The sequence below is a fragment of the Coenobita brevimanus genome, chromosome 25, assembly GCF_032717465.1.
Source record: "Coenobita brevimanus isolate Jiangsu-jjx chromosome 25, ASM3271746v2, whole genome shotgun sequence".
NCBI classification, from domain to species: Eukaryota; Metazoa; Arthropoda; class Malacostraca; order Decapoda; family Coenobitidae; genus Coenobita; species Coenobita brevimanus.
The window spans coordinates 4642664-4658894 of NC_136978.1; the positions used below are offsets into that span (position 1 = coordinate 4642664).

The 16231-nt window shown below is 41.4% G+C and overlaps 1 protein-coding gene across 1 annotated transcript; it reads right to left on the reverse strand.

The window, feature by feature from the left end:
• Positions 1-475: 475 nt before the first annotated feature.
• LOC145393747 (RING finger and transmembrane domain-containing protein 2) lies at positions 476-6437 on the reverse strand. Its single transcript, XM_080267792.1, has 7 exons — positions 6253-6437; positions 4865-5296; positions 3979-4109; positions 2532-2709; positions 1920-2073; positions 1451-1666; positions 476-709 (listed from the first exon to the last, which is right to left on the reverse strand). The coding sequence occupies exons 1-7, from the start codon at positions 6432-6434 to the stop codon at positions 476-478; spliced, it is 1527 nt and encodes a 508-aa protein (XP_080123918.1). The 5' UTR covers positions 6435-6437.
• Positions 6438-16231: the final 9794 nt, after the last annotated feature.

The window sequence follows — 16231 nt, forward strand, 5'->3', positions numbered from 1 at the left end:
TTTGCTATCTCAGCAACTATCCACTATGTCTCAGTAATTATCTCTTCCTTCTATGTTTCACTGATTACCCTTTTCTTCCCTAACTCAGTCACTATCTTCTGTCACAATAACTATTCCAAACGTCTCTCTCAATAACTACCTTCTCTGTCTAAATACCTCTTTCCTATCTTAAGTTTCATTAGCTACCCGACATCCCTCACTCATTAATAATCCTTATATTTGGTCTCAATCATTATCTGAGTCCTTCCTGTCTAAATAATATCTTCAATCTCGATAATCATCTTCCACTGTAAAGAGGACTAATTAATATCATCCTTGTCTCAATAACTACGGGATCCCTATCTTCCCAGTCTTGGTATCTTTTCAATCTCAATAAACATCACAATTTCTCCCATCTCCTTAATTATGCAAATATTTCATCTTAAGAACTACTGCTAACTTTCCTACCTAAATAACAATCCCTCTCTTCCCTGTCTCAGAAAAGCTGGATATGATGTGTGGTACTACCATCTCGCCAGGCCGGGTCATCTGCCACCTGGGAGCGGCAGAGGGGGCAAGTGCGTTCCCGGTCAAACCACTGGACCACACATGCCTCACAAAAGATGTGCTTACACCTCAGCATCGTCGGCTGGTGGTAGTCATCATGGCAGATGGGACACAGGCACCCCGATGCATCTAACTGTGCCTTGGTTGGAGTGTGACCATAGCTCTGTTGTGGGTGGAAGTAAGATGCTGATTTCATACAATATAAGGCAACTCTCTACAAACACAGCTCTCAGCAGGAAAGAGTCTACTATATATTTTTCACTTAAAAGTAAGAAACAGATAAACTTTGTAAAGAGAAATAAATGTACAAGAAAAATTGTATGAAATATGCAATGAACCTGGGGGTTATACTACAGTGGTAACAACTGCTTGTAGTGTCCACAGTACCAATTTACATAGTACATTTTGCCATATATGACTAAATTAAAGAAATCAGCCAAAGCACAAAGGATGCCAAAGAAGCAAATGCCAGACAATTGATATTCTATTTATGTGCAACTAAAAAAAAATCCTCTCTTCCTTCCTTCCTCTTCTGTCTTCCTTTCCTTCATTTTTTCCTCTTCCTTCTGTGCACGGGTGGCTTTGCACTAAATGACAAGCCAAATGATTTCCTGTACACCAGGAAACCATTTACTATGCTGGGTGGCAACCAATAAACCAAATTATGGAGCCTGGTGGTTTAGTGGGTTATTAAGGCACTCCAATCAAATTGAGCCTGTGCAGGTTTACATCCAAGGGATGGTTGGGGTTTGTTGCTCAAGTAATACCACTTAGGGATGAATGAGGCTGGTCATCCTCATCTTAAATGTCAGGAAAAACTTGCCTAACCCCAGGTTCCTATGCTCCTCATGGGGTAACACAGGATTAGATGATGATGAAAAAATGAAAAATCATCACCACTCACCACGCTATTGAGGAACTTTACAAATGATCCCTGGAAGCACCTCATTTTGGCAACAACATCAGGACCCTTGCAGACCATGTAGGCAGCAGATAGAAGGACCCCCAGCACCTTCCTTGGTCCTGCATAACCCTCCAAGAGGTAGCAGAGCCAAGGCTGCACCGGGGTCAGACTGCGGTACAGCTGTGATCCCATTTCTACCACTAGAAAGTATTTGCCCTGTAGTGGATATAAGTACAAGGCAATATTAAAACAAGACATGGTACATATCCCAAGGTTTTATACACAATAACAAAAACTTGCTTATAGTTCAATACAATAATACTCGTGACTGTCACTGTCGTCCCCTGTTGGAGAAGGACCTTCTTTTAATCATCAGGCAGTGGCAAAAAAAAAAACAGGAAACATGTCACCACACAGACAGGGTTCTTATAAAGTAGGTCTAATCATTCCAAATATTCATACTGCTAACCCTATTCTGGTAATGTAGAAGGGAATGTGGGAAGAGCGTGATGAGGGCCTTGACGAGCACAGTGGCCAGCTTCAACACATAATCAGACACTAGAATCAACCACACCAACTCACCCACGCCCAGTCCCTCGTGTTCAGGTGGTAAAAGCAACACTCTGAAAAAGGGAGTGTCAATGTAAATGCTGTATGGGCTCTACTTACTTCACCATCCTCATTTAAAAGCAATTATCCATTTAACATTGTAGATTTCAGGAACACATATACAGTACCAGGTTAAGCAGTGCATTACTGTTCCACAGTTCCACGCTATTACAAAAAATGCGACAAGCTGGAGTGAAATGCATCACCAGAATGAAGTAACATGTGTTTACAATAAGGACCTCAGCTTCCACAACTGGCAAACTTTTTCATATCTGCAAATTCAGCTTCTCAATTAAAGGACTAATATCAAAATAATGGAAGTGGCTTGTTACATGAAACATTTTCAGTACAACATATTCAGTATCACACTTTACATGATTATGAAAGTCATCACTGTCATCCTTACTTTTTTTCCCCTAACGAATGGGCAATTAAGCAAACAATATTCATAAATAACTAGTGTTGTTCTCACGTGTAAAAGAGCTTGTCACCCCTATAGATGTAGTACAGAAGAAAAAGTGCTGCAGGGAGGTTAACAAGAAGGGCCAGGAGGGGGCGAGCTGGGCGGCGGGCATGTTGAGCAGCAGCTGCTTTCACCACACCATTGGCCCACACAAACCCTACCCCAAGTCCCAGCACCACCACCAACCCTAAGGTAGAAGCAAATATTAATCCTTTCAATCTGAGGACACTGTTTGCATCTTATTCTTGCTATCTCCAGATGATTTTATTCAATTTATGAGAGACTGTTCTTACTGGAAGGATCACATACAGGGTATAGCCCTCATCAATTCCTTTTTAAGTAGAAGGGGTCTCTCCTATGCTATATAAACTTGTCTACTGGCACAAATAAAATGAAAAATAACATTATCAGATTGAAGCAATTAAACCTGAAACCTGTGAGTTACACTAGGGCACAATGAATACACGAGATACTGAGATACATTACAAGAGTCATATCCAGGTTAACCCCTTCACTCTCAGCACATATTTTTCTATTATTTTTGCAACCACTTCATAGTTTTATTCAGCTTAAAGGAGGCATCTTGCACTGGATTAAATGAAGACTGTACGTAATCTCTCCAGTTTTAAAAGTCTATCATAAGCTGCATACAATCATCTGGAGACAGCAAGAATAATAATTTACATCACTGGGGTGAAGGGTTTACTGTTACTGGAGTGGCCAGGAAAAGGTGCTAGGCAGCCTCCTTACCTGATAGTAATACAACCCACCATTAACTAGTAGCCTATGTTCTCTAATGCACTTTCCTACCAGTCATTGCCAACAGTACTCATACTGCATCCCACAATGCCAACCACCTCATAGATCCTTTTGTCATCCCTCTACTCCTTAAAAGCTAGGGATCTCTTTTTTAGCTTACTCCTGCTGCTCCTAGACAATTTTATTCAACTAGGGAAAGGTCTTTTGTACTGATGGTATTTATTAAAGCTATATCTAACCTCTCCAGTTTGAGCATCCTATCCCAAGCTGAATAAAATCAGATGACATAAATAAAATGAAAAAGACATCTCGAGACTCAACAGGTTAATCCTTTCACTACAATGGCAATTTTTAATAATCCTTAACTAAAACGGCAATTTCTTAGTTTCATTCTGGCAACCTTCTGATGATTCATATTCAGTTTGGGAAATACTGTTGATCCTGAAATATTCACAAAATGGCTGTTCCTACTTTCATTACCATAAATGACAATTTTTCTTTTTCATTCTAGCTAGGCCCACATTTTTTTTTTTTTTTTTTTTTTTTTTTTTTTTTTTTTTTTTAGTGTGCAACAAACCTCTGCAGCCTCTAATACACAAGAGGAATACCAGTATGTTGCTGAAATACAGTACAGAACAGTTAAAAATGTTTGGTATTAATTACCATAATCAAACAGAATAACACCGAAAAGACCCACCTGGAAAGTGGTCAAAGATGAGTTTGGACAGGATGATAAATACAAAGATGAGGTACTGCCATGCTGCTACTAGGAAATTGCGTATTTCAGGAAACTGACTCAGTAACTCTGATACTGACTCATTCCCATTCCTGGACACAAGAAGAAATAAAGTTAGTCATAGAATGCAATCTATATTCACTTTAAACATGAAATTGTACTGTGTGGTGCAACAGCACCATGTATTATACTGTATTATTTTAATGTACCTATTCATCTAACAACGTCATAGTATGGATTGGTATGCTGGATTAATTCTCATTCATACTGCAGTACACTGTCGTATCGCATTCAGTACATTTCTACTGTTCAATAATATTCAACAGATGTATGCCAACCCAGTCTGGTACAATCAATCTTAAAATAACTAGTCATATATAACACAACAGTCAACTGTGCCACCACATCACTTGACTGGTATCATTAGGCTGGCCACAGAATGAATTTATGTAGTTAATAATTGTACTGTACTATCATAATCAGAAGATTACCAACACTTCCCAGACGGCTGGGACAAAGGATGAATGTACGTGAAATATAACTGTGTAACAGCAATTCGATGCATTCTGCAAAAGAGCATGAGGTATAATACACTCTGAGAATTGGGGGTGAATGATAAATATGGATGGCAGGATACAATGCCAGCAGGTGACTGTCAGCAACTTTTTGCTTTTGTTAGTACATATTCCTCTGCCTTGTAACTGTTCCATTAAAAGTATTTACCATTATTGGTAAATGTTCTATCAGGTTTTACACTGCAGATTCCCAAACCTGACTAAGCTGGATGGAGCCATGCAGGTAAATTAATCTTTGTATCTATAAAATGATTACCATTTTGAAAAGTTACCTGTTGGTTGTGGGATCATCATCACTGGAGATTTCAGAAACACTGTTCCCAATATCTCCAATGGCATCTCTGAGTCCTGGTGTGGTATTGGTGGTTGCCAGAGTGAGCAAGGGTTCAGCTTCTGGCGAGTGCTGACTAGAAATACTATGATCATGAGGAGAACCAGATATGGATGAGGAAACAGCAGCTCCTCTCTGTGCCTCAGAAGTGAGCGTGGATGTGAACTGTTCAGGACTACCGCTATTGACCTCAATGTCAATAACAACATTGCTGGTGCCATCAGATTCTCGACCTCGACTAGTATGAAGATGAAGACCAGGATGATTTCTGAGATGTGAATCTGACTCATTTCTCTCCCCTCTCACCAGGGACTGATCCATTGTTTCTTGTTGTTGCTGTCTAGACTGAGAAGTAACCTGGCGTTCGTGGAGTCTGGAAGATAAATGAAGAAGTACGGATATGGATAAAATTTTGTGGTACTTACACAGTACAGTATAAAGTAATGCAACAACCAATCTCATATTACCCCCTTTGAGGTGTGGTGGACAGGGGTTAGGATAGCACAATTCAATATCTTTATGGTAAATGACCACTAAATTTCCCTTGATGGTATTACATGATCAAAATATCTCCTGTCACCTCTTGGGGATTGTACCTATGCAAGGCCACCACTTCAACTGACATGACACCAAAGTGTAGTTCTATTGATTGTTATTTTGTGAGAGGATAATACATGGTGTCCAACCTAAATGATGAAGAAGTAACAATCCCTTTCATACAAGAACAAAACTAAATCTAATCCAGTATAATACTACGTTTAATAGGATATCTTTAATTTTTTTCAATACAGACATGTTCATCTGCTGAGCATAAGCAGTATTGGACAATACCTCATTAAACATTAACAATATGCATGTCAATCATTTGGACATTTATTATGTGTGCTAATATTGTACTAACATTTACTAGGGTGTCATAATGCTTTAAGAAATACTTGGGTATAACAAGAATGGAAAATTTGATTACCGGTACTTCAATACATAGCTTGGCAAAGGAAATATACTCTTATAATCAAGAAGGCATATTCCTACCTCATAACTAAAACTCACCAAATTTCATGTAATTATGACTTATTACAAAGTCTTTCTTTTTTATCATGGATGAATTCCAAAACAACAACATCTTCCATAAAACTGCTATTGTTCCAGTACACAGGCAACTTTATGTTGCAGGCAATGTGGGCAATGAATTTTACAGGACCATTTGGCCATAAATTACTGCAAACAATGGTTAAGAACGTATAAAAAGACAACATATGATGAGATTTTTCTGCTATTCAAGTTGTGGGAACAATCCAGTTCCTTCAGGTGAAAATAAACCAACTATACCTGCGTGCATACGTGCTGAGTGTCCTCTGACGTGTGTGGACTACCAATGGCCGCAGCGAAGTGAACACCTGCCTCAGTGTGTTGGTCTGCAGGCGGCTGGTGAGGGCCAGGGGTAATACCATCCGTCCTGACCTGCCACCCACATCCTCTAAACCTAAGATGGGTCGGCCGTGTCCTGGCATATCTACCTGAAAATGGTGCACCAGAATTATGCTCAATCCACTATAGCTTGGCTTAAAACTTCCATGTTTAATGCTGAACTGTAGCAAAGGGTTAACACTATAATATGGTGCTAATCATGAAACAGCTGGTACAAAAGGGATGTAGAACCATCATACAGGTATTTTCCTATTCTGCCACTGAAATAAGACATTATCTGCAAGAGGACACATACCTGCCAAGTTATGGTGGATGAAACATGGTGCCTGGCTTTGCACTGCACAGTACCATATACTATTCCCCTCAAAGAACAGAAGTCAAGCAAAGGAAGACTTTAACACAAAACTTATTGATTACAAACATTAAACTCTTCCTGAAACTCTAAAAATCCAACATTTTCTCAACTAAAAAACATAATGCAGAAGCATTAACATTTTATTGATGACTGTTCACATTATGCCAACTGTTCTACGTGCACTTTCATGTAAAAGAATGGTAATTACAAATACAGTACGGTATATGGAATGAATATAAATGCTGTTTGATACTTTTACCTCCCCCTTCATCCCCTACTGCTGTGAGAGAGAAATGGTTAGTTGACCGTAATGACTGACAAGATCAGGCTGCCAATTTAAGGCAAAAGGATACTAAGGTTAGGCAAGAATTACACTAATGTTATGACTTAATGATGTTGCTTCCACAATAAGGTTGTCTAATTGGCCTTGGTTTGAGTAATATTCATTTTATGAGGATGTAAGAATGCTGAAGTTACAAAATTAATAACATCAAAATTCCAGATTATGGCAAATTTCTATACTAATTACTTCAATAATCAGATTATATTAAAAAAATATAAAAAAAAGGTAATCTTTAAGAAAAACATGGGACCATCTTGTTTTAGTTTTCTTCAGTATGTAAACTGCACTTTCCTTGTTTACTGATGGATCCTCATCATACTCAAAAATGCATTCTGTACACCTTTACAATGTCTCTAAATAATTCAAAGGCAGATGAATTTTTATTTTATTTTATTTAAGTGGTGGTGCCATGTCTCCTTGAAGAACCAAAAAATAAATATGGTATATGTACGCTATGCTTGAGGCAGTAAAAGGACCTTACCAATTCAATTCATATTCTTCCAGTTTGTTTTTTGTATTTTTCTTACTATTTTCAGGGTGGTAAATTACCTTTTCCTGCTGAATAATTTCCCACTGTTTTTATCATCACGTTCCTTATGCTGTACCTACGGTTGTTTGTTTCCGGCGTAATCGAAGAATCTTACTCATGTACTGGTACTCAAAGGTGGATTTCATTTCCCTACTTCCCCACTGGGTGCATGGTTGGGTTAGGTTAGATTAAATTATTAGGTACTGGTACAGTTAAGCTAGGTCAGATTAGGTTTAGTTAAACATTTAGGTTAAGACATTCCCTTCTGCCAGTAGGCCAACGAATCAAATGAGTTGGCACAGCAACATAGCTAAAAACAATGGGAAAACAGATTTACGGTACAAGAAATGTTTATTTACCTCTCCAGAAATAATAAGAAAAATACAATAGCCTATCAAGAAGAAGAAGAAGAATTGATTTGGTATGGTGCTTCTACTGCCTCAAATAAAACATACTGGGTATGTTTACCAAATACCAAGCTATACTGGTATGCTACTGGATCACAGTACAAGAAGCTGTCCTGGATTTCCAGCCACTTTAATGTCAGAAATAAAACACCACGTTACAGGAGAAAACTCACCTTTTCACCAGAGACCATAAGATGACTGCATATGGAAACTTGTTCAGACTAAATAAAAACATCCCGGGTATACAAGGGCAGGAAAGGAGAACTAATGGCCTATTAATCATACTGCATGCAAAGTTCATGATCTTCACCCAAGCAGATAACCTCATTATCGGTTCCTTGTTATCTAAGTTACTATGTATTTCCTGCATTAGTCTACAACCTGCAGTCCATTTCCAAGAATCACAGTACACGTTACAAAAACATTTCTAATGGCACATGTAAACCGCACCTGTACCTAAAATTTTCCTTATCATACAGGAATATCCGATGACTCAAGCTTTGTTACAGTTATACATTCAAGGGCCTATTATCACGCCACTAATCACAACCACCTGCCACTTGTCAGACTTCCTGGATTTTCCCTTGTTTCCTCCCTCCAGTATTCATTTACTTCAGTGACCCAGCTAAGAGGCACATTGCATTTCTACAATATGGAAATCGAAACTATAACTACATGACTCTCAGTAATATGGTAAATACACCAACAATTACCATTTAGTGAGGCCAACCTTGACGGATGGAATCTCGCAGATGTGAACACAAACAAAACGCATTCGTATTGTTTCGAAATTAATGTGCCACTTATTTACTTACAATCGGTTACACCAACATAATCAATATTAATTAATACCAAATACTGTAATAAGTATATTCATAAGTATTTATGATTATTTAATTAGAACATTGTGCCCCATATTTGCTACAAAAATACCTCCAAAAAGGTATAAACTATTCTTTACATATTGACTAAAGAAATGCTACCAAGAAAAATAGCCAAAATTTTACAAAACTTTACCCCCTACGCTCGTTTCTCTTTCAATAGGGTCTCGACGCATATGGCGGGAAGTATGAATTCGTTTAAGCCATATAACCTGAGGCTTAGGCCCATGCGTCGTTCAGGCCATACTACCGCGAATCTAACAGCATTCTATGTTCTGATTGATGATGATGATGATGATGATGATGATGACGACTGCGCTTTTTCTTCCTCTCATGTCTGTTACTCACGTCAGTGGTACTTGGGAGACTAAAGCTGATAAGAATACAGGCTCACGGTGTCGCTTCCAGAAGTCCATAAATCTCCCCGTTATATCGCGCCTTTCTCGCTTATATGAACCGAAAACACGGGCAGATCTATTACTTCTCTTCCTTGACGATTTATTTTGCCAATTACACCTTGATACTACCATGTATGCTGCTGATGCAAACTACGAATATGTCACTGTCGATAATAAAGGATATAGATAACATGCAAGAGAGTAAAGCCCCTGTCACACATACGCAACTCAAGGCCCGACCGCGGCGGGATCCAAGATCGTGTCCTTGTTGGCTCCCACGCCTTCCGACTGGCCCCGAATCTAATCTGCTCATGACTGCCTCACAACTGGTCGTGACGTCAAGAACATGACCAGATCACAAGGCGACCACAAGGCAACCGCAAGGTGACCGAAAGGCAACCATGAGGCGATGGAGCAATGAGTCTTCAAATTTGAAATTTTACCGGATTTTTGTCAGCCATGACCGCCCAAGAATGCAACACGACTGCATGAAGCGTTCGGGGAATGCACGACAACCCCCCCCCCCGAGCCCTCCCCGACTCGGTGTCTGGTTGCGGTCTGGTCGTGGTCGGCGGCTCGTTATGCAGTCATAACGATTTTTTTTGTCGGCGACTGCACGCTGACACGCAATGAACGCATCACGATGCATCCAACTGAGCTAAGACTGCTTCAGGACTGACCTACGACACTCCCGACTACGATGCAACTGTGACCCGACTTTTGGCAAGTCGTGAGGCAGCCACGATTTTTTAACGCGCGCGTTAAAAATTCGTGAGGCTCGAGGAGTCGTCCCAGCGGCTCACGACCGCCCTCAAGAGTCCGGGCTTTGTCGGAGAATCAAGGGACGACCGATGACAAAAGCCGTTACGACCTTGAGTTGCGCCGCGGTAGGGCCTTGAGTCGCGTTGTGCAGTATTCAAAATAAATCGCATAGGAGTTGTTACGAAGCCTCAGGACAAGAGGAATGTGGGTCTGTTATTGATCTTACACTTAGTTAAAAAAAAAAAAAATGCGCAAAGGTAAGTCAAGGTCGAAATAAGATAAACAGTTCTCTTACGTCCATGCTGTTTTTCCCCCCTAGCATTAACAGTTACTGATCGATGTTTGTATTGAATGGTAAATAAATAATAACAATGAAAAACGCTAAGGTTCCCTGCATGGACACAAGCAACCGCTGCTTCTCATTATACACTTTCTGGTACCACTGTTGTCAGTCCACCTCTCCTGGCTGAGTTCTCTGTCCTCAAAGTCCTAACCTCAGTTGTCTACAACCATCCTGCCCCGCCTGTTCATGTTTATACTGACGTCATCGGTAAAGGGATAAACTAGTACAAAATAAAAGGAAAACGGTTACAAAAACACCAACTTTTCTTCAGGCCACGGAGCACCAACAGTGGGGTAAGCACAAATCACAGAACATTAACATTGATAAAAGGCGGGTATAGGAGGTGGGGGGAGTCGGAGGGAAAGGATGGGAGTAGGGGGGAAAAGGGGTGCAAGGGAAAGGGGGATGAGAATGGGGGCAGGGGTGCAAGGGAGGAGAGTGAGGGGTGCAGGTGTGGAAGAAGGGTGTAAGGGAGGGGAAGCATGGATAGGGGGAGCTGGGGAGGCTATAGGGAAGGAGGGGACAGGGAGATGGGTAGCAAGGGGGAGGGAGAACAGGAGGGCGAGGGATGTTTGGGGGTTTGGGGGGGAAGGGGAGGGGGGGTGTAGGCGGCAAGGAGGTAGCAGTGGATAAGGTGAGTGTAAGAGGAGAGGGGCAGCAGAGAGAGAGGGGTGAAGGGGGAGGGGGGAGTAAGGGTGGCGATAGGACTGATAAGAAATGATAACTAATTGATAGGTAGGTACATCAGGTCATCTTGTGCTGTATCAGGTATCGATTGTGACTTGGTAATAAGATAACATGTTTTGACGGTCCCTTTAAGGTTTACGCGTGTCCACTGAAGGATCGAACTTTCTTGTCGGAGGGAGAGTGATAGCTGAACTTAACCTTTCACTAAGAAGGCAAAGTACGAATACGGAAGGGTATCTGTAGTGAGAGTGATGCAAGTGAAAATTGGATTGTTCTTGATGCAAGCTCATAATGTTCTGTTGTATATTATTGTCTTTTTTTTAGTGGACGCAGTGTGTACAAAATTACACAAAGAAGAGTATAAATACCTTTGATACGGTGGCATTATTATTATTATTATTATCATTATTATTATAGTAGTAGTAGTAGTAGCTGTAGTAGTATTTTTCATATTGTTCTTGCTATATATGGGCGATTTTATCAAGCTTTTGATAGACTTTTCAAGCAGGAGGAGGGAACAATTTTGCGGGCTTCTGGCCTTTGGTTTCCTTTTCCTTGCATAAAAGAGAGAGAGAGAGAGAGAGAGAGACAGCCTTCATAAACACCTTCACTCCAGTGGGTGCTCTCCTAAGCTGAATAAAATCGTTGGCCATAAGAAAGAAAACTATACACAACACGTCACCGAACTGAAGGGGTTAAGGGACCATACGCAGAGATGCAGTGGTTAGATGTGCAGCAACGAGGAAAAATTCGCCTATACGTTTCTCTGCCTACTGTAGCGATGGAAGGAGAACTGTTTTTATGTGAGCGAACTGCTTTTATGTGACAGTAAGATGACGCAAACAACGAAAGAATGTTAGAAGGAATGATACCTATTAACAACTACTGTACCCACGACATCGAATTTTTGCTCATGACTACGAGAGACTCCTATCATACCTCTCTCTCTCTCTCTCTCTCTCTCTCTCTCTCTCTCTTTCTCTTTCTCTCTCTCTCTCTCTCTCTGGCTTAGGTGTTTTAGCATTTATTCCTCCGCGATTCATTTTCTATTACAGTACGCCTCAAAATCCTCTTGCTCGTGACAAATCTCAACTAAATCGATAGTAAAAGACCAGAAATACATATAAGAGGATATTCAGATACTGTATACAAAACAAATCGCTAAGGAAGAGGTGCAACGATGTGTCCTGTGCCATCCAGACAGTAGGCCATGTTAAGTATATATAACAGAGAGAACATTATCGTACCATACACACACAAAGATAGACTGGCAAAGGATGAGGTGCGAGACAGCCTCCTCGGCCCACAATACTGCTGACCTTTACCCCCAGATGTGGGGCTGGGCAGGGGGCACGTGCACTGAGGTGCGGGGCGGCGTGTAAGGTGATGGGGGTCACGTGTGATCAGATAACTTCAGCATGATTAGTCTGTGTTCTCGTTTTAATTTTCCCAATCCCCTTGACGATTCCTCTTCATGTTCATGATCTTTATTATTATAATCATTACCATCACCATCATCATTATCTTTATAACAATTACATGATGTAGCAGGGATCCAGGAATAAGACCAGGAACGTACCATAACTGGAGAAATATGAAACAGACAGCCCAATAAAACTGGGATATATATATATATATATATATATATATATATATATATATATATATATATATATATATATATATATATATACTCGAATACAGAGAGAGAGAGAGAGAGAGAGAGAGAGAGTAATGACACCAGGTAAAACAGGTGAAACAGCATTAGCACCCACCTGCCTGGCAGTGTTTCCCCCTAACTGTACACACACGCCTGCTGGTATCACTCTTATGTAAGTTTTTCTCCCTCTCTCAGTAGATGGTGTGTGTGTGTGTGTGTGTGTGTGTGTGTGTGTGTGTGTGTGTGTGAGAGAGAGAGAGAGAGAGAGAGAGAGGGGACTGAAGATAGGCCTTCTGGTTAAGTCTTGTGTTAGAGGGTTGAACAGAAAACGAGAGAAAAAGATGGAGAAGAAATTAGTTTGGGATAGACTTTACCAATTTTAGGATTTAGTTATAATCTAGACAGTCCCCTTCAGTGTGAGAGACCCCTTCTAGGCTGAATAAAATCGCTTACTATAGATCTTTCACTTTGACATGGCTCAGATTTACGTCTTTTTGCAACTTATTTCACGTCGCTCGTTGGCAGAGACTGTGCTATGGCTCTATATTCATTCCATACCACTTCTTCGTGACTAGCATCATATTCTAGTGTTCATCTACTGTTACAGCTCAGCATTCGCCATGGAGATGATTATTACGGCTCTACTTCCTTTCCAGAGCACTTCTTTGTGACTAACATCATATTTTCGTGTTGTCTAGTGTTACAGCACAGCATTCACGATGGAGAGATGGCAATTTTAGGACAAATTTGAGTAAAAAGAAAATATTGGTAAAAAAATACACCAAAAAAGGACGCCATCTTGGTTCTTATTTTTTTTTAAGGGGGCACTGTGGCAAATTAAGGACACCAACTTCACACAGGACGAAGGACCCCATCTTTCTTCCCTTTTGCCTCATCTTCCTCCTCCTTCCCTCCCCCATTCCCCACCACCCTCCCTCCTCTCCTTTCCCCCCTCCCCCATCCCTCCTTCACTCTTTCCCTCTCCCCGTTCCTCCTCCTGCCCTTCTCCTACCTTCCTCCTCCTCCCTTCCCCTTACTCCTTCCCCTCTCCCCATCCCAAGCAATGGACACCCCTCATCTCATGGCACCAACCCTGCTTGAGAAATTCCTAAATAAATGTTGAGCAAAAACGCAATAACAATTACTTCACACACACACACACACACACACACACACACACACTAACACAATGTACAAGGAGGACATATACACTACGATAAACAAAAGAATGATACTCTCTCTCTCTCTCTCTCTCTCTCTCTCTCTCTCCCAGTCACCATGAGGGCCTCCACCAGCATCGTTCCACCTGCCACATATACACAGTTCCGGGAAAAAAGGTACATTAAGTGTGAAGTGTGTGTGAGAGGTCTATGTCACCTCAGCTCACCTCATATAGCACCTCAGCTCACCTCATTAACACCCCAGCTCATGTCTCTTTAACACCTATCTCATCTCATCTTTATCACCTCGCCAATATCACCTTTTACCATCTCTCAGTAACACCTCAACTCACTTCTCATACTGCATCTCATCTCATCTTTAGCATCACACCTCACCCCACCTCCTCACCTCACCTCACCTCCCATCATTTCACCTCACCTTCATCACTTCTCATCTTACATCTCACCAAACCTACAGTAATTTCACTTCTCTATATTACCTCATCTCACCTCCAGCATCTCACCTTACCTCACGTCCTCTGCCACCTCACTTCTTCTTTAGCACCCCGGCCACTAAGATACATGTAATTATTGTACAAAACCTGGCGCCGGCATCATATGTGTGTACTCTGTCACCCCCAGTAGGCCAGTTCCGGGAAAGAGAAAGGAACACACACACACAAGCACACGTACGCAGATGAACATTCACTTGTATTTTCCTTCTTACTGTAGCACACACACACACACACACACACACACACACACACACACACACACACACACACACACACACACACACGTCGAGTAAAACATGATACTGTTCTTGCTTCGCGACCGCGGGAATAATAATAAAACTCTATGGTACCCACACACCTAGTTTCATGACTCACTCCCAAGAGGATCGCTTCCCTAAAGATATAAACCTTTAATTTTATAGCCGATGAGAGAAAGAGAGAGAGAGAGAGAAAGAGAGAAAGAAAGAGTAAAAAGGTTAATGACAGGATTCGTACGCTTTCCACCAATAAGTGTTTTAAATATTATCAGAAGCTATACTAGTCCAGGAACAAATAAAGTAGCGGAAGCAGTGTTAGACAGGAAGTGGGTGAGGGTTGTCGAGTGTCAGGTGAAAGATTAATTGGTGTCATCTCCACTGCTACTTGTTACTGTCAGGGGGTCTGTCTGGAGGTCAGGGGGAAGTGGGTGGTGAGATGAGACGGCAGGCAAGGTGGGTGAAGTGGAAATGAGTAGGTGGTGGAAGTGCGTGAGGTGGTGAAAGGGTGGGTGTGGGGTGGGTGGGGAAGAAAATGAGTGTTGTGGAGGTGGTTGGGTGGGTGAGGTGGTGGGTGTGGGGTGGGTGAGCAAGGAAATGAATGCTGTGGAGGTGGTTGGGTGGGTGAGGTGGTGGGTGTGGGGTGGGTGACCAAGGAAATGAATGTTGTGGAAGTGGTTGGGTGGGTAAATTGGAGGCCGTGGTGTGGGAGTGGGGTGGGTGAGGTGGGAATTGAGTGGTGTTGACGTGGAGGGGTTGGGTGTGATGTGGGTGAGATGGAGGGGTTGGTGTGGGTGTGGTGAGGAATGAGTGCTGTGGAGGTGGATGTAGGATGGGTGAGTTGGTGCAGTTAATGTGGGTGAGGTAGGAAGTGAATGGTGTGGAGGTGATGCAGGTGGTGTGGGGTGAGTGAGATTAGTGTGGGTGAGGTGTGGAATGAGTGGTAAGGTGGTGGGGTTGGTGTGGGTGAGGTGGGGGAATGGGTGATGTGGAGGTGGTGGAGGTGGGTGGGTGGTGGGATTACAGGATGATATCAACAGCAATGCAGATATTACACCTTAAGATTGGCTCGAAAAGAAAAATATTACTCTTTTAATTTACACAGATTTAATGACTATCTCTGCATCTGTATGTATCTATGTAGGTCTCTCTCTCTCTCTCTCTCTCTCTCTATCTATCTATCTATCTATCTATCTATCTATCTATCTATGTATCTGTCTCTCTGCATACATAAATACATTAATATATGTTATGTAAGTGTGTGTGTGTGTGTGTGTGTGTGTGTGTGTGTGTGTGTGTGTGTGTGTGTGTGTGTGTGTAGAAGAATAAGAACACTGAAAATACAAAATCCTTCATTTTTAGTCAAACAGTCTGACCTACATGCTTGAGATGGCACACTGTAATTACTTAGCTGCCACTGTGCTCTTGGCTCCGGTTCGTAGGAAGTTATTTATTTATTTATTTATTTAATTTGTCAACTTATTATGATTCTAAGATCGAATTATACACCATTCATCATAATAATTTCATTACTAAACATGAAAGTTGACAAGAAAAAAAATTGAAAAGGAAAACTGCTCATGAAA